This window comes from Amblyomma mixtum, chromosome 6 (assembly GCF_055824585.1).
Source record: "Amblyomma mixtum isolate Tamu chromosome 6, ASM5582458v1, whole genome shotgun sequence".
In the NCBI taxonomy this organism is placed as follows: domain Eukaryota; kingdom Metazoa; phylum Arthropoda; class Arachnida; order Ixodida; family Ixodidae; genus Amblyomma; species Amblyomma mixtum.
Genome location: NC_143017.1, coordinates 79,076,432 through 79,098,606, shown reverse-complemented (window position 1 = coordinate 79,098,606; position 22,175 = coordinate 79,076,432). Strand labels below are relative to the sequence as shown.

At 43.8% G+C, this 22,175-nt stretch overlaps 2 protein-coding genes across 9 annotated transcripts in view; one reads left to right on the top strand and one right to left on the bottom strand.

Annotated features, from left to right (window-relative positions):
- Nucleotides 1-979: 979 nt before the first annotated feature.
- On the bottom strand, nucleotides 980-2,572 carry Vha14-1 (V-type proton ATPase subunit Vha14-1). Its single transcript, XM_089548268.1, has 5 exons — nucleotides 2,420-2,572; nucleotides 2,071-2,152; nucleotides 1,843-1,925; nucleotides 1,313-1,435; nucleotides 980-1,142 (listed from the first exon to the last, which is right to left on the bottom strand). Exons 1-5 carry the CDS (start codon nucleotides 2,459-2,461, stop codon nucleotides 1,113-1,115), a joined length of 360 nt encoding a protein of 119 aa, XP_089404394.1. The 5' UTR covers nucleotides 2,462-2,572; the 3' UTR covers nucleotides 980-1,112.
- Nucleotides 2,573-2,925: 353 nt separating this feature from the next.
- LOC149339478 (uncharacterized) overlaps nucleotides 2,926-22,175 on the top strand; it is a 156,815-nt gene continuing 137,565 nt past the window's right edge. For 4 of the 8 annotated variants that reach the window (XM_089548258.1, XM_089548263.1, XM_089548264.1 and 1 more), the window contains exons 1-9: nucleotides 2,927-3,237; nucleotides 10,717-11,168; nucleotides 12,958-13,139; nucleotides 14,648-14,717; nucleotides 18,218-18,445; nucleotides 18,672-18,787; nucleotides 20,221-20,330; nucleotides 20,516-20,620; nucleotides 20,748-20,805. In XM_089548258.1, coding sequence (XP_089404384.1) covers nucleotides 10,756-11,168; nucleotides 12,958-13,139; nucleotides 14,648-14,717; nucleotides 18,218-18,445; nucleotides 18,672-18,787; nucleotides 20,221-20,330; nucleotides 20,516-20,620; nucleotides 20,748-20,805 — 1,282 coding nt within the window. In that variant the 5' untranslated portion in view covers nucleotides 2,927-3,237; nucleotides 10,717-10,755. Of the gene's footprint in view, nucleotides 3,238-10,716; nucleotides 11,169-12,957; nucleotides 13,140-14,647; nucleotides 14,718-18,217; nucleotides 18,446-18,671; nucleotides 18,788-20,220; nucleotides 20,331-20,515; nucleotides 20,621-20,747; nucleotides 20,806-22,175 lie in introns of all 8 variants that reach the window. The other 4 variants (XM_089548261.1, XM_089548265.1, XM_089548260.1 and 1 more) reach the window with 2 other exon arrangements.

Sequence of the window (22,175 nt, the reverse complement as noted above, 5' to 3'; positions counted from 1 at the left end):
CCATGTTCTTATGGTAGTGCAAAAGTTTTGTTTGGTTGGTTTAGCTACTCGCAATCTCTGGGATGTGATACAGGTATTTGGTAGTTTCATAGGATTAGCCAATCACTTGTTAACGTTTTCTATAAGGTCATGCTAACAGCAAGTACCTCTGACACTTGGGCTTTCACCCAGTAGTGAAGTTGCTCACTGAGACTGTATATGATGGAGCAAGGTGAAAACCATCATCTTTAGTCAATGAGTTATGGCGCTCACTCCTGGAACAGTTTCTGACTGAAGGCGAGCATCAGCTGGCTGTGTGCGCTGCTGTAACAACTTGTGTTTAGAGTCTTTAAGTTAGTAGTTGTGGCATTTGCAATAATATTTACCCTCCCCCTGTCCTTTCTACTATCCCCTCACCTCTTTCTTTACACTTCTACACACTGCCTGCTATCCTTTATTTCTGCTGCCCCAGCTCAGGTGCTTCCAGCAGCGATAGGAGATGCTGGGGTAGCAAAAATTCCTTTACCTTCCATATTCAATGCAAAATAAAAACCACTACTACTACTACTATTTACCCGAAGGGAAATACTGTTCCCTACTGTGGCTAGAAAAACTGCTTTGAATGCAATGACTTGACGACAACTAGGGTGTTAGGTCAAGTTCTGCATTTTACTTGGTTTGCCTTCAGGCCAGTGGTTCCAATTATCTTCCAACTATGTGCAAGATTCCAACATGCACCGAGTATGTACCAGTGAGTCTGAATGGAAATAGGGCCACCTACACATAATGTGAAATATTGGTTTTGCTGCGTAACAATCGTCCAAATGGATCAGTGTTTTTCTGCCAAAACAACCCCGAGGGCTGCTATTTCTGAAGCACTGAGTTCTACATTGAACCTGCAGCAATGATTTGTTGTTCCTTGTCAAATGTCAGACGTGAATGTGTTTCAGGTAATACACCCGCAAGCTATCTTATAAAACAAAAAAGTAAGACAAGGTGCTTGCTCTGTCTTAGGCTTTAATACACATGCCACATTCAAAACAGTCAAACATGTTTCTACAGGTTAGATTTTTTTTTTGGTATGCAGCACACCACTTGATTACATCAAAGTATGTTATGTACAGAGAAGGTGACTACTTGTAATCTTCAGTGGTAAACATCCCCTGCAATAAAAAAGAAGTGTGTTATGGTTGTTTCCATAGCATGAAATGCATGAACATGGTAGCTATAATAAAGCAACTAATTCCTGGCACTGGGGTGGCATGCTAACTATGAACTGGGTACTGATGCGCTCATGCCACACACAAACTTGAATCTGAAGTGTGTTCGTCACCTTCGCTCTCCTGAGGATAGAGTCCTTGCTTGGGTCATAAGGTTGGTCTTTCGATGGTATTTCCAGGACTGCAGGTATCGACTGAGTGTGGCTGTCAATCGCATGTCTGATCATTTCAGCAATCTGCGCACACACACACAAATTTTTCGTTGTTTGATTTGAAGCAGCGCAAGGCCAAAAGCCAAAGAAGAGAGCAGAGAAAGAAACGGACGACACAGCGCTGAACTAACAACTGACATTTATTTGGCACGCTGCACGTATAAATACATTCAGGCACCAAAAAGAAAACAAAGCAAAGAGCTCATTCATGCACTGGGATTCTGCACGCCAACACAAGCTAAGATGTGCGATTCAGGAAGCGAAGTTCTTTTTGAGATAAAGACACTGATGGAGCGCTTACACATGTGTCACTTACACATGTGCCAACAAATTTTTCGTTTTTATGCACTGTACGCTAAGGTGTCCAAAGTGAGTCTGTCTCGCAGTAATTTCACCGTCAGTTACTATAAAAAAAAAAAAAAAAAACTTACATTCTGGTTGATGAGAATGATATCCACGTCTCCACGCTTGACGAAGTTCTTGAAACATTCTTCTATTTCCGATACACTTGTATCTGAGAGGACACGAGAAAAGCTTAAAACAAGACATTCAAAACAAGGTATTCCAAGGGTCCAATTATTGCTAGCCTGCAGACAATTCAAGCAGGCCACAAACCCACTATTCAGCAGTTACAACGATGATAACAGTTTCAAACGTACTCTTGTCAACAACTTTGAAGTTCGGCTGTCTCTGCTTGTTGATCTCTCCAATGCCCCCAAGAAGGAACCCAACACAGGTATCCTGCAACAGGAAGCCCCGTAATTAATATTCGTTGCATAGAGAATCCAAACGCCTGAATGCTTGCAGCATGGCTGACCGCATCATTCTGCAAGAAAGCGCAAATACAAACTCGCTCTTTCATTCTTTTTCGGCAAATCCTGGATCATCTCTTACGACGTCAGAAAGCAGTGGACGGCAGATTGGAGACAACCGAAACGAACTCTCCAAGCCTTTCTGCAGACGTTGCAAAAATATGATGTGAAAGCACACACTATTTTGAGCGCTCACCTCATCTCCTATAATGGCAATGAGCTTTCCTCTAGCGCCCATAATTTCCTTAGCTCGAAACTGGGTTGCGGCACTGGTAACAGCGCGGTCAGCTGCAGTCACGAGATGTCAAACAAGCAGAGGTACTAGCAGCTCTAGGACTGATCCAACCTCCCACTTCCAGCTCCAGCAAGTTTTCCTAGACGACGCTAGCAGTGCTTCGCTCGGTGACACTTCCAGACTTTACTTGTATTCAATAAATAAGGCTGACTGTTTTATTTTATTGTCAAAAGTTATAGTAAAGGGTAAAATTAATATTTCTTTGTTTTCAAACAGGTCGAAAGTTGCGTACAAATTAAAACTTTTCTGAGCAGCGTATTATTCGAGCTGTCTGGGTACAATGTGCGTTATTTTTATTCTCTCTTTAGGTGCTTCTGTTGCGCGGACCAATTGATTCGAATGATATCAAGATAAAATAAACGCGTAAGTAATTTGTTTGCGTAAATGAAAAGACCTCCAAGCGAGCAAAACAATCGCGGAACAAAATTACAAGCTCTTTCACTCAAAGAAGCGCGAGCTATTCTGCTGCACAAGCGAGGTCCGCCGTGCAAGGTTGCTGGCAACACTGGTCTATTCAGGGTGGGAATCGGCCCCTTCAGTAAATCGGCGCTGCTGGCGCTAAACATGGCGTATAGTAGTTCGTTTTAGTGTTGGTGTGATGTGTTGTGGTCTTGCCGTTGTTATTATCTGTTGTTACTGACTCAAGGTCGCAGTGTGTTGTGCACTTTTTTTCACGGACCAAATGTTGAACGTCTTCTCACAAGCTGGAACACTGCCCGGTGAGTGCACGATTCCGATCTGTGCGTGCGCACAATGTTGCGGCTTCCGTCACTGCACGGTCGTTCCTCAGGTTGGCCTCTCGGTCGGCATCATGGCCGAAACCTAAGGTCCTGTCCCGTCCAGCGCGGTGCGTTTGCGTATGGTGTCAGACAGCACCCGCGGTCGCTGCGTTGACGGCCTGCGCTCCTGCACACGCTTTTGGAACTTTGGCCGGATAGTTTTATGCGTCTTTTGTTTTTTGTGCACCACGAACAAGAGCGTCGCGACGCTTCGCATGCATGATTGTTTGCGGCCCGTAACACATCCCGTCAGTTTGGCATCCTTCGATCGTAAACGTGCTGCTAAGTGATGCCGAGTTTACGCGGGCCCTGATTTTGGCACACATCTTTAAAGTGGTGCTGCGTGGTTAGGTCCTGCCGCATGCGGCTTCTCGCGCGTGCAGAGCGGCGGCTCTGGGTGAAGCACGCTTTTAGGGGACACCGTCGTCCATGATCTTGATTTTGACCATTGGCCGCCGTGTTTTTCCATTCTCTTGCATCGTTGCCAGATCTCGTCTAAATGTTATTTTAGCTCAGTAAATCAGCACTTAGTGCTTGGCGCACCGCTTTGTCGAGCACTTTTGTCTAATGCTGTCTCAAATTTTGGGCGACATCAGCGTGAAATGTAATGAGCTCGAGCTAATTAACATAATCGCCTTTGCTTGACAGGGGGCTTTTTTTTTTGACGTGAGGCGTTATACAGCTCGGTTAACTGCGAAAACTCCTCAAAGGAGATGAATTTTGAAAAAAAAAAAAAAAAAAAAGGAACAGCACTTCGGTGCATTTGGTCTCCGGAGTCGAGCTCCAGCGTCGAGTTGCGAAATGGATCCCGAGTTGTTCCGGATAATCTCAGCCGCAGGTGCGCTTTTGTCGAATCCAAACAGTCTTTAAAAGCGCAGTTGGCTCTTTTGTTATCCTCGATTCTGATTTCTAAATGCCAAATGTCGTTATTAGTGCTGTAAACAGCCTGCGCATATATGCCGTGTAAACATACACATTGTGTATGGGAATTCAAGCCAAGCTGCCTTCTTATAGCTTGAGCTCTCATTTGGTATATGCTGTTATCATAGTTACGTGAGATTTACAACGTATTTTTATTAAAGCTATTTGTTTTGTTGAAAAATTCTTAAGATTGAATCCGATGTCAGATTTTCGCTCCACCTCTCTGTCCACTATCACTTGGGTAGTAACCACCTTAGCCTGATTTTAAAATGTAAGCTGAATTGCCTTTCATGGGTGCATGTTTGCATATTGATAGCAATGTCACAATGTTGCAAAGAAAAAAAAATGTACGCAGAACTTGTAGGAAGGTTATGAGTATTGCTCATTACAGCTGGTCAGTTATCAGTGTTGTTGAAGAAAAGAGCTTATCTTTGCTGAGTTTACCTTTCTTTAGAAGCCACTCTTTAGAGTGAAATCTCAACGGTTTGGCTGCTCATTTTGATGTGTAAGATGGTGCTAAAGCCTAGTGGAGAGATTTCAATGCTAGAAGATCTCTGATTTCGTAATTCTACGTAACAAGTATTGGAATTTCATCCATGTGTTCAGTTTATGTAGCTATGCAAATGTTTTCATGCTTGCCAGCAATGGTTCTTGCTTCTTTTCCGATTTTATGAGGCATGGAATTGGTATCGGGAAGCTGTGAATTAGCGCATGTTCCAATCATTGATCTAGAGAAGAGCTTTTAATCCGCAAAGGAGCACAAAATCTGTCTCGACCAATAACAGCTCGGGATATGAATCCAAATCGCCCGTTAAAGCCCGCTTTTTGGCTTGCAGAGCAAAAAAACGTGCCTCAGTTTGCATATGCCGTTAACAGATCCTGTGCCACTCTGTTGAGTATTACTGCTGATGCTCCATCATCTCTTGAATCTGTGAGGTGGTTCATATTCTTGTGATGCTGAGATATTTTGTCCGATACCAATATGTCTGAGCTTGTGCAGTCAGCTTCTGCTGGCTTATTCCTTGTTTAAATGTGAAAATTGGCTGTAATTTGAGATCAGGCGGCAGATAAGGTGAGAAAAATGGTGTTATTGCTTCCTGGCACTGGGCTTAAGCTGGAGGCTCTAACTGGAGCATTCAGAAGTGTACAGCTGTTGGTGATGGGCCTGATGGCTTCACCTCAAGTTGGCCTGTTTAAAGCACAGCTGAGCTGTGGAGTCTTTTTACCCTTGCCTTGGGACAAATGTGGGGTGCATTTTTGTCAGCTACTGTGGGTATGCCAAACATTTCCGGGCTTCAACTGACAAACATTGACCTCTAATTGTGGTGAAAAAAAAAAAAAAAAAGCTGCTTGCCCCAAACTGCACCTGTTCGGCAGCACGTGGGCTAATTGAGAATCATTGAAAAGCTGTCACAAAGTGCACTTTTATCACTGAGTAGAAAGAATTGCGATCTACCAGCCTTTTTGCTCTGACTTTGATGCGCACATAATTGCAGTGGCCAAGGAAAAAAGTAATGGTGTGTGCAGCTCAGAAAAAGAAAATGTTTTTTTTTCTTGCCTACAGGGCACTTCTAGAGAGTTCTTTTTTGTATGTGATGGTCTGCATTGTTCTTATTCGCTGGTCTGTTGGAAACACTGCTGCTCTAAGAGAACGTTCAGTCATCACTGGCTAGACCTTATGTTTTGCTTTTTATCTTGTTGTGTGCATGCTGTTATACACTAGAGGGTGGTGTAATACATGAGTGCGTGTGAATTATGATCACGCAACTGCTGAATATGGATTTAGGAAATGTTTCTCTATAGTATGTTGGTGTGCACAGTACTGCAGACCTAATTCTGGTCCACGCAGGACAAAACAAATTGAAAACAAACTTTCGGCTTCAATATTAATATAAGCAGCGACAGTGCTTGTTTGAAATCATTTAGTAGAAAACTTAATGAAGGAAAGGGAGAAAAGTCAAAGCTGAGCTGTTTGTAGCACTGCGTTGATGACATGATAGCTTCACTGCAAAGACAGATGTTAAGATTCTAAAGATACACTTGGTTTAATATTCAAAGTGAAGGCCAAAATTATGCTTTTAAAGCATGGTATTTACGTTGTAAATTCTGTCGTGTGTAGAATTTACAGGCACATTACGGGAGTATTTCTCCAAAAATCTCATTCATGAAGGAACACTTGTTGAGGCTATATTGTGCATACACCCAGTGAATGAGTGCAGTTTGGAGGACTCTGCTGTTTGTTTTGTTGGAGAGGTACGTGCACATCTCATTCAAAGGTGTAAAAATTTGCAGCTTCCTCGTAATCTTTGTAAACTGAAGAGTCTTTGTAATATACAGATCTGTATTCTTTGTAAAAATGCACACAAACGTGGACGTATTTAGCTGAACCTTTTTTTTTACAGGCAAATAAGCTTTATTTAAGTCTCCTCAGTATTTGCCCAGTAAGAGCATTTACATGTTGCTGTGAATAATATGAAATTCTTCAATTAATAGTTCCTTTTAAAGAGGCTTCAGAATGCCATGCAACATCATAAATAAGTCTGCAAAGCTATTTAAACGGTCCAAGGCAAGTGATCGGGGTCATGAGCCAAATATGAGTCGAATACGAGCCAACTATAATAGGTCATGCATAGCAGCGGCCCTGTAATCTTGCTTAGAAGCCTGTCTGCCATTTTCTGCAGTTCTTTCATTGTCCACCTCCTTTCATACTTCGGAAACACCGTTTATGCTTTTTGCACATTGGAAAGGCAGATGGCAGATAATAGGTGCGCTTCTTCAGCATCACGAATAGCAGGTGCCAAAGGAATGAAAGCAGCAAGAGTTATTGAGTTGTGAAAACGTGGCCGGTTACATGTCTGTACAAGGTTAACGGTTATGCGTTTATGGGAGAAAATAAAGTTTCAAGGGCAACCAGCGGACGGAGCGTTGCAAACGTCTCACATCGTTTGCATAGAAGTGTAGGTTTCAGCGGAGCAGGAACAGCGGAAGGAGAGGGATAACCTTGGATGCACCGGAGGGCAGTTTTCAATCGTTAATAACCCTGCTGGTGCCGACTGCCCCTGAAAAGGTCTTGTGACAAGAGATTATGCAAGTGTATCCCAATAAAGGTACAGTGAGGACCACTGCACACAGTGTTCATTCTGAGTTAAAATAGATTGACTTCTTTTTTTTTTATGTGGGTGTTTGTTCAGTAGTAAAAGGAGCATTTATTACTGGGCAGCTTGGATTTAAAAATGGAACTTTTTTTTTCCCAACCGCTCGATTCAAACTTGTGATCATCAGACCTGACAGCGGCTGTAGTCACCAAATGGAATCGGATAGTAATGTAGCCTAGACTGAGGAATCCGTGCGAAAAGAGAGCTGTCTTGACGTCATTGCAGTTTGTTTGTGAAAGCGGCGTGTGGCGGTAATACCTGTATTTCAGTTCTTTTTCTTTTCCAGCTCGTAAAAACTTCATTGTCAGTTAAAGTAGCCATTTTTTCTTTATAACAGAGTCATCTTTCTGTACAAGCTAACTGCAATTTGTCCTCAGTGTCACTTTAATACTGAGCAGATTTTGCAGTTTTGGTGAAAGGTTTTCAGGCACTTTTCTAATATGGTGCTTTCCTATAAGGCTAGTTTCAGGCTAGCCTGCTACTTCCATGGCTCTAGTTGCTCCAAAGTGGTCACTTTTAAGGCGAAAGCCTTTAATAGCTTATACTGTCGTCCTTTAAAGGGGCCCAGAAACACAATCTTAGTTAACTGTTTTGCCTGTTGATTGCATACAGTGAGTTATAATGGTGCTATTAGCGTCGGTAATACCGCGTATATTCCGTTTTTTACTATTTTAATGTCCTCCCAAAAACAACTTCATGGCTCTGATGGTGTCGCCACACAGTGGCGGGTTTTTAGCAGCGGATATGACATCACCTGGCGCGAGCTTGATGATCGGACAAACAGTAAATATACTGCAAATTGTGTGAATAAATAGACACATTTTGCACCTGTCTGCATTTTATATTAGATCTACAAAAACAACTTGTTTGTCTTAGATAAAAGCCCTGCAAAGCAAGTAAAATAAGAATACACCACCAGGGGCGCTCTGGCATGGAAACGACGCTGCCAGTCTCAGCAAAAACGAGTTACAGGGAGCAGGCAACCATGGAGTACAAACTTCCGCGACGTGCTCTGGCTGGCTGTTTTGATTGGTTGCGCCAGGTGCCGTCATTGGGAGAGCGAAATAGGAGTGGGAAGCCCCGCCAAAATCGAGTTGAGGGCAGCGTTTTGTTTGCATGTATTTTGAAATTTCTCCACTGAATAACTCCCGTTCCTGTGCATCGATTCCTGTAAGTCTTTTTAAGTCAGCATCTGTGTGACATAAAGAACCCACCTGAAGTATAGCCGGTATCCCCCCAAGCAGTGTTTCGCAGCCCCTTTAACAAAGCGTGTCACACGTGTTTTACTCGGGAACTAAAAAAGATAGAAGAAAACCAATCATTGCTTCAGATAGAGGAGGAAAAAATGAACCTAGAAGCCAAGTTTGATGACTGGAGATCAATTAGTTAATTAATTATAGGCAAAAATGTCGAAATTGCGTCGAAATAGCGCGGACGTCGATATAGCCACGGGAACTGTGTGATGTCACATCCACCGGAAGTCGTCACGGCATAGCGAAAATTGTCACAGAATGGTCGGAAAAACTTCGGATTTGTGTCAAATTAGATGGAGAAACATGTAATTAAGCGTAATTAACACTTAATATTCCTGAAAGATGTACAATCTGGGTATCGATACAGCCACAGGGACGGCGTGACGTTACATCTACCGGAAGTCGTCACGGCATAGTGTCCTCGGCTTTCGCCTCTCAACGCTTTAGTTGCCAAAGTGTCCACGCAATTTTTTTGTAACTAAGCTGTGGTAGTGCTGGTAGTTGAGCAGTTGTAGCGCTCTGTCCTGACTCTTTTAATATTGACATCATTCAATTCTGTTTTTCTACGCGGTGCTTAAATTTGATTTTGGTGCTCATAAATGGCGATGTGGTGGAAATATTACTGAGGGAAGGAAAACTTCAGTGATTTGAAATGCATGCTTGGACTTCACTATGCTATAAAGGATGCAGTTTTTTTTCCTTTTACTGTTTCTGTGCTGTCACAATCAGTGTGCTAGTGTCATATAGGTAAACTTTATTTCTAATTTTTGCTAAAAAATCGCTGGCTGAACAGTTTCTTTAATTGAGTTTCATTTCTGCTAGTGAGACGTTAATACTACTGCTGTGATTTAACATGTTTTTTGTGATGTATCATATAATTGAAACCCCACCTGTGTCCCTTCTATTGTTGGTTCCAAGTTAGTCTGGCTTGAGAGTAAACTGTCTACTAGTGCACTACCTTTTACAAAAGGGAGTGTGTAGATGGCCAGTGCTTGAGAGAACAGGTGTGAGAGGGCCGAGTCTTGCTGTCATTTTGAGTGGGAATACCGCTGATACTCTCATGGAAAAAAAAATACGACTATAAATGGGGAGCCACGGGTATGACACGTGCCGGGAATAATGTAATATGGGTATGGTATGCACATATCAATAAATAGCAGTGTCCTGTAGTTGTGTTATGGTAGCATGCTGCTTATGGGCCCATTTTTGAATAGGTTTTAGGCGCAAAAAACAGACAGACACATAGGTAGGTAACAGGATGAAGCGCCATTTTTTTCGTGGAGATGACACACAAAAGGAAGGGCCCACTGTACTAGAAACATAGTCTAAGAGCACTTGCTGCTGGGCTAGTTGGTTTTGGTTCATATTTGAATAGGTTTTAGGCGCAAAAAACAGACAGACACATAGGTAGATAACAGGACGAAGCACCTTGCCTACCTATGTGTCTGTCTGTTTTTTGCACCTAAAACCTATTCAAATATGAACCAAAACCAACTAGCCCAGCAGCAAGTGCTCTTAGATTATGGGCCCATATTTTTGATTTTAAAGTGAATAAAGTGCATTGAGATGCACGTGACACTGTTAGCAAGTACATCTACTACTCTTGAAGGACGCTCGAAGTTTATCCGAATTATGAGGAGTTCAAATTAATGGGAGCCTTTTAATGCACTTTGTGATGACTGGACCAGACATCAGTTCAAAGAAACTGGCAGTTTGAATTAGGCGAGTTTGAATTGATGAGAGTCCATTTGTAGAATAAATGAATTATATAAAAAGGTGTGTTGCAGCAACCCTGTTTTCAGCCAGACCATATAGAGCGCACATTTCCCAGCATGTTGTAATAAATGAGTTGAGTGGACTGTGGTGTCGTTTTTTGCCTCCATGTAGTGGCATGAAATTTTGAGCAGCATTTCAGCAGAGGTTGTGCAGCTGAAGGGATATGATGGATTAAATGAAGTCGCATCAGATTAGCTCATTGAGCCTTGCAATTTCACGGAGCCTCAGCTGTTTTTCTTCACTGATCACACTCGAGCACCTGCTTAAAAGTGACTGGAGGATTTGCAATATTTCTCGTTGCTCGTTTTTTTCAGAGGCCCTTGGGACAAAACTTCGCCGAGGCAGATGTCGCGATGGAAGCAAGACTGGATAGAGCTGCAGACGAAGGCAGCAGTGATAGTGCTGCTGCCTCTCTGCCGCCTGCTGCCACGGACTCTCCTCCTGCAGCTGCCTGCAGCAGCACACACGGCAGCACTACAGAGGAAGATCCCGTTCAGGTGACCGAGAAGACAAACCCGTCGGACCGGTCGGGTGCCGGGACTTCGGAAGGTGCTCCCGACGGAAGAGGTGGCAGCGCGGAGAATGACGGCCAGCGCGAGGGGACCCCTGTTGGCCAGCAGGCTGGCGACTCTCCGAAGTCGTCCGGCGCGCTGTCGGCGGCGGCATCTGGTGGAGAGAGCAGCGGTGTGGTCTCCCCTCTGGTGGTGAAGAGGGGCCCCGGCAGGCCGCGCAAAGATGGCAGCAGTCCCGTGCAGCGCAAAAAGCTGTGAGTTGCTCGGACAGCTCCGTTCTCGGGCCTTCCTAGATTATCATACAGATGCATCTCAGCAACATTCTTAAATATACTGCGAGCACAACCACCGAGTGCCTTGTTTCTTTAGTACGGTTAAATATAATTCAGTCCTTCGTAATTATGTTTGCTTGTTCTGTTTTGAAAGCTTTTGTTTTTAGCCAAGTAACTCGCATTTGAATGAAACAGATGCACATTTCATGGCATAGCAGTTGAGTTGGGGACATTAATTGAAATCCAGAACTCAGCCCCATGACAGTTTTCATGCTGTTTGTGCTTTGCTTTGTGGTGTCTGTTGCTCTTAATTTGCTCCAAGTTGAAAACTAACCTGTTCTATCATGCTCAGGGTACTGTTTGTGTTGCCGACGAACTTGCCGCACCAATTGGAAGCAGTTTGTTTGCAGTGGGAATTTCAGTGTACAAAAATTGCACTTACCATGAGGGGCAAAAGTAACAGACTCCCTCTCCAAGTTCCGACCAATGCCACTCTGCGTAGAGATGCCACATGCCAAAGCAAAGCACTTCTTGTGTCGAAACGGGCCCACTGCGCCGGTCTCGACACCAGAAGCATTTTGTCAGGTGGCAGCCCCAGGCAGAGTGGCATGGGCCGGAACTTGGAGGTGGGGGTCTGTCACTTTTGTCCCCAATTGTACTATCGTGGACAAAAGTTGTATACTCCACGTGGCGGCAGCCGAAGTGACGGAAAACTGCGCTCCGGCACCATCTACAGGCGGCATCTGGGATCGAGACAGCCAATGCTTGACCTTTGTTATCAGCAGGCATGTCGCTTGGCTCGTTTCAATGTTTCGTGCTATAGCTTGCCAAAATGCCACAGTTTTCCGTTGCTCCGGCTCCCGCCGCGTGTAGTATACCACTTTTGTCCCCGATAGTACATAAGGATTAGGCTTAAATTCAACATTGGACCTATTAACCGTTCTGTACGGACATGGGTGGTGTCGTCATTTGGAATGAAGCTTGCTAGATCATATTCAGTCCTCATCTTCTAATCCAGTGCATGCTTAGAGCTCTTTAATAATGCATTTGTGAAAACTTCAATAGGCTTAAGATTCAGCTGCTTAGAATGCAGCAGACTCTTGTTAAGTCACACTTATAGTGTGTTTGCTCTTATTAGCTCATTCCTCAGTTTCGCGACATCGGCAGTGTTCCCAGCACCACCTGCAAAAAGGAGAGAGAGGAGTCCTCTCCACTTTTAGGTGAGAGGGTGGGAGGCGACAGGTGGCTTGGGCATCCACCTTGGATCGCAACTACACCAGACACTGATCGGTAAAAGCGACCCTGGCCTGGCACCCGGCTTCTTTCTCTGCTTTCACTCCACAGCTAACGCTCAAACATTTGCGTTACACCTGTCCTGTGACTTTTTTTTTATTGGAACTAGAGGTTTATGTGAACTGACAGTTTAGCCCTGTCAGCATCAAGTGTATTGAAAAAAAATGCCCCTTAATTCAGACTGCATGATTCGAACAAGCACTTAGTTCCCATCAAGTTTGAATTGTCAAGAGTTAACTTCATGTAGATTGATGCTGACTTCAAAGAGTTTATATAAGCAGGAACACATTTTCTAGCTCTTGAGGATTAGCTGCAGGCTGTGGCTGAGGATTTTGAAGCTTGGTGCCATAGCAGGCGCGGTAAAAAGGAAAAAAAAAGAACTTTGATGTAAGCTGCCACTTGACGTCGTTGTACTGTTTTTTTTGCAACCTTTTGGAAATGTGTGAACTCACGGGAAAATGACGGCGCTTTGTCTCAGGCATAGTTTCCCTGGCCGGCCCAGGGTGCGATCGCGGAAGCCGAGCGTGCTGTCGCTGGCCGGCAGCAGTAGCCGGACACCTCCGGGTGGTTCCATGCTGGAGCCCTCGTACGAGTTGGAACTGGAGCATCCGACGCAGCCACCACTCACGCCTCAGGGCAGTGCGTCCACGTTGGATAGCGGTACGTGCACATTTCACCTGCGAGACACAGACTGAAGCGCGAAGCATCCACTTGCAACAGAAACCATTCTGGCTCGTTTTCTTTTGTTGTGTGTAGTGCAACTCTCGTTGCTGACCTTGCTGTTTCGCCACTTTGCATGGGAGCCAAGTGAAAAATTTTCAGTACACCTTGGGCTCCTTGCAACTTGCTGGCTTTCTTGGGATTTTGCAAAGCCATAGCATGGGAGCAAACAAGGGACTGAAATGAAGCAATTGCGCTTAAAGAGCCAACTTCATGTTAACAGCTCTATTAGGAAAATGAACAGCTATTCATGCGTGCTGTAATTTTACAAATCACCATATGACATGCACAATTTTTAGCTGGGTCAAACAAAAACTAGTTTCTGTCCGGTGAGGAACTTGCTTTTAGGGGTGTGCTGAATGTTCAGGAATTTCGAATACTGAATTAAATATCCTCCTATTCGATTATTCGAACAAATCAAATGGTGTATGTTCAAAATAATTTTAAATTTCTAATACTTTTCAAATAATTGGCGTGAAGTTTGTATAAGGCCTATGGTAATTATCTTTCATGGTTAGTCCTAAAACAGGGGCTATTTGTGTATCACGCTTCCGCAATTGGTATGCGTGGGATGGAGGGTTCAGTGCCTGTGGATGGAGGGTTCAGTGCCTGTGGATGGAGGGTTCAGTGCCAGTGCCTGTGGAGTCCATGCCTCACAAGTAGCTCTCACCCATTTCATGCTTCGAGTTGTGGCGCTAGTTTATTGTCTTTCGTTATCAACAGCAAAAGGTACTAGGTACCATTCCTGGGCTCATAACATGATAATGTTAAAGTTAACACACTGACTTCGTGTTGCGACTTCTCAAATGGAAATCAGTTGCGTCTTTTAATGGATGCAGTTAAAACTGCAAAAGCAGCGCTTCGCTGTTTCTACAGATTACTCATTGAATATCTGCACAAGTAGCGAATATTCGATTTATATTCGATTTGGTTCTTGACTAATCGATTCGGTAGCAAAGCTACAGTACTCGTATTTGATTCGGTTTGAAAAAAGTACTGTTCACACAACCTTACTTGCTTTCCTTCAATCCTGCTAGTATTCATATGTTGGTTGGTGCTTTTTGCAATTAGAGCATGCAATAAATAGTTGTGCATTTTGCTAATAACATTGTTGAAAGCTAGCTCATTGTATTTTAACGTCTCATCTCCGCTCCTTGTTCGCTGCTGTGCTATGGCTTTGCAAACAAAGAACCAGCAAGCTCAAGTTTAGGTATTTTAAAAGCACATCCATTAGAATTTTTTGATTCTTTGAGGTAAAGTGTGATTGCGTGAAGAGTGGCTGCCAGCATGCATTTCATGTAAAAACATCAAAAGTCGACACACGTGCGAATTTGCCAGGCAAGGACACTTATAATGGCGAAATATATTTGGCTTTGCATTTTTTGACGTGCTGCATACCTCCTGCTAGGTCCTATTGATTTATGCTTTTGCTTCCACTTTTGGTGCAGCTCATTCTTATGATCAGCCTGGTCTAGCAGAATCTCCACTTGAGAAGCAAGATGAGCTGTCACAGGAAGGGTAAGTGCAAAGAACACCATTTCATGTCCTCCCGCATAATTTCAATGCTTACCCGGTGGTGCTGTTATGCCTTAGTTTTCGTGCCCGCCATTTGAGGGCATGCTAATCCTCCATGTCATTTATATACAACTGGTCATTTATATTTGATATAAAAGATTCAAATAATGCATATTCAGAGTTTATCAAGGTTTTTGTAGACATATACTCTAAGCACTTTCCCTTCAAGAACATTAAGCGGTCTAAACGAATAAGAAAGCCATGGATCACGCCAGAGCTCAAAAGAATGATAAAGCGCGAAAACAAGTTGTACCATGCCTTTTTAAATAACCGCTCTCTAGAATCTCTAAGCTTATTCAAAAAAACTAGAAATAAACTAAATGCTGAGCTTAGGCGTGCTAAGATTGTGTATCATCAAAAACTGTTCTCTGATGTTAGAATGAAAAATTCAGACGCTGTCTGGAAAGTTGTCAATAACTTGTTACATCGCAATACGAAAAATGCGCCACCTCAACGAATAATCTATAAGGGCTCTGAATTATCCGGTCAGGCTCTTGCTGACCGTTTTAACAGCAATTTTTTAACTACCCATTTACCTATGACGCATCTACCTGAAGTTCCTTCATCTTGTAGCCCTTTCAAAAGCCTTTTCCTTGAGCCCACCAATGAGACCGAAGTATGTACAACCTTTATGAATTTAAATAATAGCAAAGCCTTAGATGTTGACAATATTCAGATAAAACCAGTCAAATATGTACTATGCTTTATTGCACCCGTGCTTGCATACATCTTCAATTTGGTAATTGAAACGGGAGTTTACCTGGAAGAAATGAAGAAAGCAAGAGTGACAGTTTTGTTTAAAGGTGGAGATAAAGATATAGTGTCCAATTATAGACCAATATCTGTGATTCCAGTCTTTTCAAAGGGCTTGGAAAAAGTAATCTTTTCCCGTCTAGTGAACTTTTTTACTGTAAAACAAATCCTGTCTGAGGCTCAATTTGGCTTCCGAAAAGGCAAGTCAACAGAATTAGCACTTTATCACTGAAGGAATGTGTCCTGCAAAACATTGAAGCGGGTATTCTCACTGTCGGACTCTTCATTGATTTTAGTAAGGCTTTCGATTCCATAAACCATGAAATTTTAACACATAAACTTTCTCAAAACGGAGTCCGTGGAACACCTTTAGACCTGATCAAATCATACCTACAAAATCGAAAACAGTCCGTCTATATCAACAAGCATCAGTCTTCTTTTCTGGTGGTACAAAATGGTGTGCCTCAAGGCAGCATTCTGGGCCCGTTGCTTTTTAACATCTATATAAATGACATTGTGCACATTCATGATAAAGCGAAATTTATCATATACGCCGATGATAGCAGTATACTTATATCTGGTCACGACATAAACAAGTTAATAGAAGAGTGCAATGTAATCCTTACGAAACTAGAAAACTGGTCCTCTTCTAATTGCCTCCAAATAAACCCTACAAAGACTAAAATAATAATTTTCCGTGCAAGGAACAAGCCATTCGAACTACAACGCGCTCCTAAATACGCAGGTCAAGAAATTAAAATTGTTGACAACCACAAAATCCTTGGAGTTACTTTCTCGTCGCATCTCAGCTGGGATCAGCATGTGGAAAATATTTGTAAAAAGCTCTCTTCAGTAGCAGGTGTTCTATCACGATGTCGATGGCTTCTTCCCACTCACGTGAAAATTCAAATTTATCATGCTCTTTTCGGTTCCGTTTTGAATTACTGTTACTCTGTTTGGGCAACTACCACAAAAACAAATGTGATAAAAATACAGGTTCTGCAGAAGAAAATGATCCGCTACATTGCAAACCTTCCTTATCTCTCTCCATCACGAAGTGCCTTTATTAATTATAAAATAATTCGTTTTGAACATATGTATGTTTTTCGCATTTTGAGGTTTTTTTACCATTCTTCTCGTGCTTATAGAGATTTCCTCATACATACTGCCCATTTAAGGACCGCTTCGAATCGAACCCACACCCGAAACACCGATCCCTGGTATATTCCATTTTTTCGAAATAATTATAAACTTCAAATGCTTGAACACAATTTACCGACCACTCTTAATAAGTACAAAGTTTTGGCTGGTGTTAAACAAAGTGAGTTAAAAATGTATTTTGTTAATATATAGCCTGGTTGCATTTTATGTGCCTCTGTTTGTCTGCAGGTGCCATGTATGCACAATGAGTTTTTTTTTTTTTGGGGGGGGGGGGGGGTCCTTTCTTTGTTTTCATGCGTCTGTAAACTGCCATTGTTTTTCATTGTATTGAATCAATATGTCACTTGCCTCGTTGTGCTTGCCTGTTCTAACCTATATATCTTTGTAAACCTTTTTTTTTTGCGTTCTGTCGTGTACTGCCATTTGAGGTGCTTGGGCCCCGTCAAGCTGCTTTTTAGCAGCTTTTAGCCCTTGCATCTCTCTAGGATGTAACTTACATTCTCGAAAAATAAAGCGAAATGAAATGAAATGAAATGTGTGCTGACATTGTGTGCACCTTTGTTTGCTGCCTTGGCGATGCGCTTTGCGTTAACATTTTTCTGCCTTTACCTTTTGCCCCTTTCAAAAACGTAACAATGCACAGAACTGGCATTTTTGCACTTTGCGTTTGGCAAGCCTCGCGAGGCCATGGCCGTGAAATGGCGGGGCTAGCTCAGTAGGGTGGTGGGGCACAAGGAGATAGCAAATTAGAAAGATATTCGTGAACTGAACAACACAAGGAAATGTGGGGGAGAGGCAAGCCACGCTTAATGTAAATAGGAGCGAGTTGCATGTGCTGAAACACGCAAAAATGGCAAATAGTACATAAAGGGCATGTTTCTTACAGCATGGCTTTTAGATAGACCATTTCATCCGTGTACAGTGTTACTGACGTCCCAAGGGGATAAATCAGTCAGTATTTATGCCTGTCACTATGCAGTGGTGACGAAAGGCACGGCCTTAAACGACAACAGATCATGGTCGCAATAAACTCAATTCATTGATTTATTATGTAAGCTTGTGCCCAAAAACAGAAAATGACTTGAGAGTGTGGGTAGTAGCTTAGCAGTGAGTGCGCTGGACAGTTGTTGGGAATGCTTATCGCTCTTGACCGCGTTCAGTTTAAGGGGTACCGCGAACTTTCAAGATAAGGCGCCTAAAGCACTGACAGGCATTTTGAACATTGTAGAAATTGCCATGCGCGAACAAGACAGTTCAAAAATGCGCTGGTTCTATCTCATGTGGCATACACAAAGTGATAAAAACCCCTTTGTGACAGTAGTTACCAAAGAACATGCCAAAACAAAAGGCACTTTTTGGCGGAACGTTGTAATTAAAAAAAAATATTTAAGAAAGTGTTTTGCACTTTGTGGGTAAGAGTGCACTTGAATGTGCCTCAACTCGTAGTATTCCTCCTGTGTGTGAGGTGTGCTCCTGTGTGTGTGTGTGTGTGTGTGGTGTGGTCATGCGACCCTTGTCACCTGTTGCAGGCCCGAGCGTGTGTGCGCGCTATGCAACCTGGGCGATGGCAGTGCCATGGGGCAGGGCAAGCTGGTGCGCTTTGATCCAACCTTGGGCTTCCAGCCATTCCGCAAGGCCTCAAAGCTGCTGCAGCAGCGGGGGCCGCTACCTCCATCGGCCGAAGAACGAGCCGCCATGCAGCAAGGGAGTGCTGCACTGCCCGCTCGTCGAGGGGGCAAGGGGCTCCGACTGTCTAGGTGCGCCTCCTTCCTAGCCTTGTGTTTTTGTCGAGCCTCTGCTGTTTTGTTTGTGATGCAGGGAGTTGAGTGCATCGGCTTTCATGGTTTCATTTCTCGCTTTGTGCATACTGCCTCTGGTGCATACTGAAGGAGTACCGAGTAAAGGAAGACACTTGTTAAGCTTCTGCACTTTCTTCATTTGTAGGAAATGGCCTAGCATTTACTTTTGCACTTTGTTCTGCAGGGGAAAGCCACTTTCACGGCTGACTGCCGAATGCAAGCCTACCAACAGCGCTGAAGAGACCCTAGCGGTGGGCTTTGCGGAAGAGCCCGAAGTGGGGGCACTGTTTGAGCAAGATGGTATGTGACTGCTCTCTAAACTTCTCCTCCCACAGTTGAGCTTTCACTCTGTGAGCATATTTTGGCGCCTCGTGCTTCGTACTGTCAGTGTGTCTACTACATATGAGACCACCAGGTTCCTAGCCTCTGGCAGCCATAGGTTGGGGCACTCCACTCATGTGGTCTCGTTTGGCCTCGCTCACTCATGTGAGCGTTATCTGTGAGTGTTAGTGAGTGTGTGCTGATGTGAGCGAGTGGAGTGCATGAGTTGTTGGATGTAAGCGCGAGTAGGGGTGTGAGTGAGTGGGTAGATAAGAAAAATATCCGTGAGTGCGAGTGCGCCACCCGGTGCTGAGGTAGGCTTACAGCTGGATGGATGTGCCAAATATAGGCATTGCTACGTAACACTTGATGCTCTGTTTTATAATCAAAAAGCAAACTGTTTTTGTTCTGAGCTAGAAGTAGAATTCTGTACTGTTGTTGTACAGTAGAACTGTGCTGTTACGTTCTTGTGTGCTGTGTTTTCCTGGCATCTACGCTTTCTCGACCCAGTCTTCCTCTAGCTGCCATAAAAACCATGCAGTACAAACTCGGCCGTTGCATTATTAATTGTGGCAGTATTACCACATGGTACATCGTGAATGTCACCTTGCGATAGTGCTCTACCCTGTGCGCGCATTTTGACAGCTCACATTTAGCGCGCACGAAACAGCAAAAGCATGGTGGCCAAAGGGAGACTTTAGTCTCAATTGGCGCTTCTCTCCCATTGTGTTCAGCAGCTTCCAGTGTGCTGCGCCTACATTGATGCTACACAGACTTTTGGGCAGTCTGAATTTTGTTGCGGCTGTTGATGCAGTTCTGTTGCTGCTGTGACCCTAGTACACATGTCTGAAGGCATGAAAATGAAATTGTACAGCAGCAGAGGGCGTATGGGCAGTGCTTGTATTGACTGTGGTTGCATGGCTTCGTTCTGAGGCTTTTGTTTGTTTATGCGTTTCTTTTCTTGTCACCTGCAGCCTAAAGGGCACAATTTCTGGATTCCGATAGACGAGGATTGTTTAGGATTCAAGCAGCTGCAGTGAAAATAGCGCAGAACTGCATGCATGCCCCAACTTCATCCGCTTTGTGTGTGCTTCCTCCTCACTGCTGCCTCCTTTCCACTGACAGCTGCTCTGGCAGACTGAGAGGCAGCACAGGGCGTTGCAGATGTTCTGTGCATGCAGAATGATCGTGAGAGCCACAAAGCATGCTGCACTTGCACAGAATAAAAAAAACAAGTTGCGTATAGCGGTTTGCAATTTTACCATATGCTGTACTCAGTTACTGTGTTTTCGGGCTGTTTTTTTTTTTTTTCACATGGTACAATGAAAAACCATAATAACGGTGTTTGGCTGCAGTGCAGCCTGGTGTTTATGCCTTCACAACACTGAAACGCTTTTCTTTCTTCTTCTCAGGCCACACATACGTGCACCGAAATTGTGCTGCGTGGTCAGAAGGTGTTTGTCCGGGAGAAGATGACAGCCTTATCCATGTTGACAAAGCGGTCTTCTCTGGGATGTCACAGGTATAATGGTTTACTTCCTGTTTCTTGCATGTTTTCTGTGTGTCTGTTTTGCAGTGCAGTGGATAGTGGACCTTTCTTGTTACGAATGCAGTGCTGCCACAGCTGCCTCACACAAGTGGCATCACGCTGCTTGACTGCGAAACTTGCCTTTACATTTGCAATTTTTTTTTTCTCTCTTCTTTCAGATTTGTAGCGGATGTCAAAAATATGGAGCTAGCATCCGCTGCCACCTTCCGGACTGTAGCATGATCTTCCATTTTCCGTGTGCGGCGGCATATGGCTGTTTTCAAGTAAGTGCCTTTGTGTGTTCATATCTTAGGGTCCTGTTTTCTGTCTTATGATGCTTGTCAGGATGTTTATCCGTGTCCTTTTTTGCCGAAGCTGAAACCCTAACCATTGACTTTTCTTGCTTCTCAGGACATGAAGGCCCTGATACTTCTCTGCCCTTCTCACGCAGACAAGGCCGTTTCCTATGGTAGGTGTAGCAGTTTCGTAAGCAGGAGCTTCTTGGAGGAGAGGGGTTTGCCTTTTCATCCATGGTGCATGTGCGAGGGTGAAAGGATTGTTGCTCAGTAGAAAAGGCGTTATTTGCTGTGGGAAGTAGAGCATGCTCCTGGATTACCGTATTTTCCGGTGTATAAGACGCACCCTTGTATAAGATGCACCTGCCATATATGCAAGTTGTCACTGAAAAAGTTCATATATAAAACGCACCCGTGTATAAGACGCACACCAGTTTATCCAGTTAGGCTAGTGAGGCTTAATTAAACACGCTTGCGCGACTATCGCGAAATGCACCGTACCTGTGAGCAATTCTTAAGCAACGCTAAGTGATCGAAAAAGGCAACACTCACGCCATACCCGTCCACGTTTTAGCAAAAAAGAAAGAAAAAACGATACAGCTCCCCATATTTCCATAACAACATTTTATTTCTACTTGAAACCTTCGAAGTCTTCATCTTCAGATGCGCTATCAAAAGGTTCACCCATTTCTGGAAGCAACTCGGCTGAAACATGCACTACGTACACGGAGCAAAAAAAGTTGCAAAGGGTGACTAAAAAAGAACGCCGGCTTGTCTTGACAATGGCGAGAAGCGCGATTGTCACCATCTTTTGGCGCTTCTCATTACTTTTGTTTGGGGCCTCCGAAACAGCCGCGCGTTTGTGATCCCGGAAGTCGTCATCCCCGCCGTTTCATGATAAAGATCACCTAGAATGTCGCGCACAGCGGTCCCGGTATTGAAGTATTAACCGTGTTACAACCGCGTTATTGGTAGTGATATTTTTTAGGTGAAAAAAGCTTGAGCATGAACTGGAGTAATCGATGAACTTGCAAAAAAAAAGATGACAAATTCGCATATAAGACGCACCCTTGTATAGGACGCACCAGCAAGATTTTCGAAAAAAAGCCGCGCCTTATACACCGGAAAATACGGTACTTGTTTCAAGATCCCTTTTATCTTTGGAAAGTGCTACTTCAATTGCCTTCATTTTGATGGCTACTGTGGTTGGTGCCGCCAGTACTGGCTTTGTTTTCACAGATTCTTGTACTGTGGGTGGGCATTGAAAACGCGGGCAGCTTGTGGGAATCAGTGCGCGCATGCTTTCATATTTCATTGTTTGCTATGCCGAGCAGCATGGTGTTTATGTTTTGACACAAGCTGAAACTTAACGCATGCAAGGCCACCGTCGACTGACTCATGACACGTCACTGTTGTGAATAGCAATGTATAAAGTGCATTCGCATCTCCATTGCGGCTAGCTGTGCTTTATTCTGGCTGTGTTCATTGGCTGTGTTGACATAGGTGGGAGGCTTGAGAGGCAGATGTACCGTTTTCTTCGAGG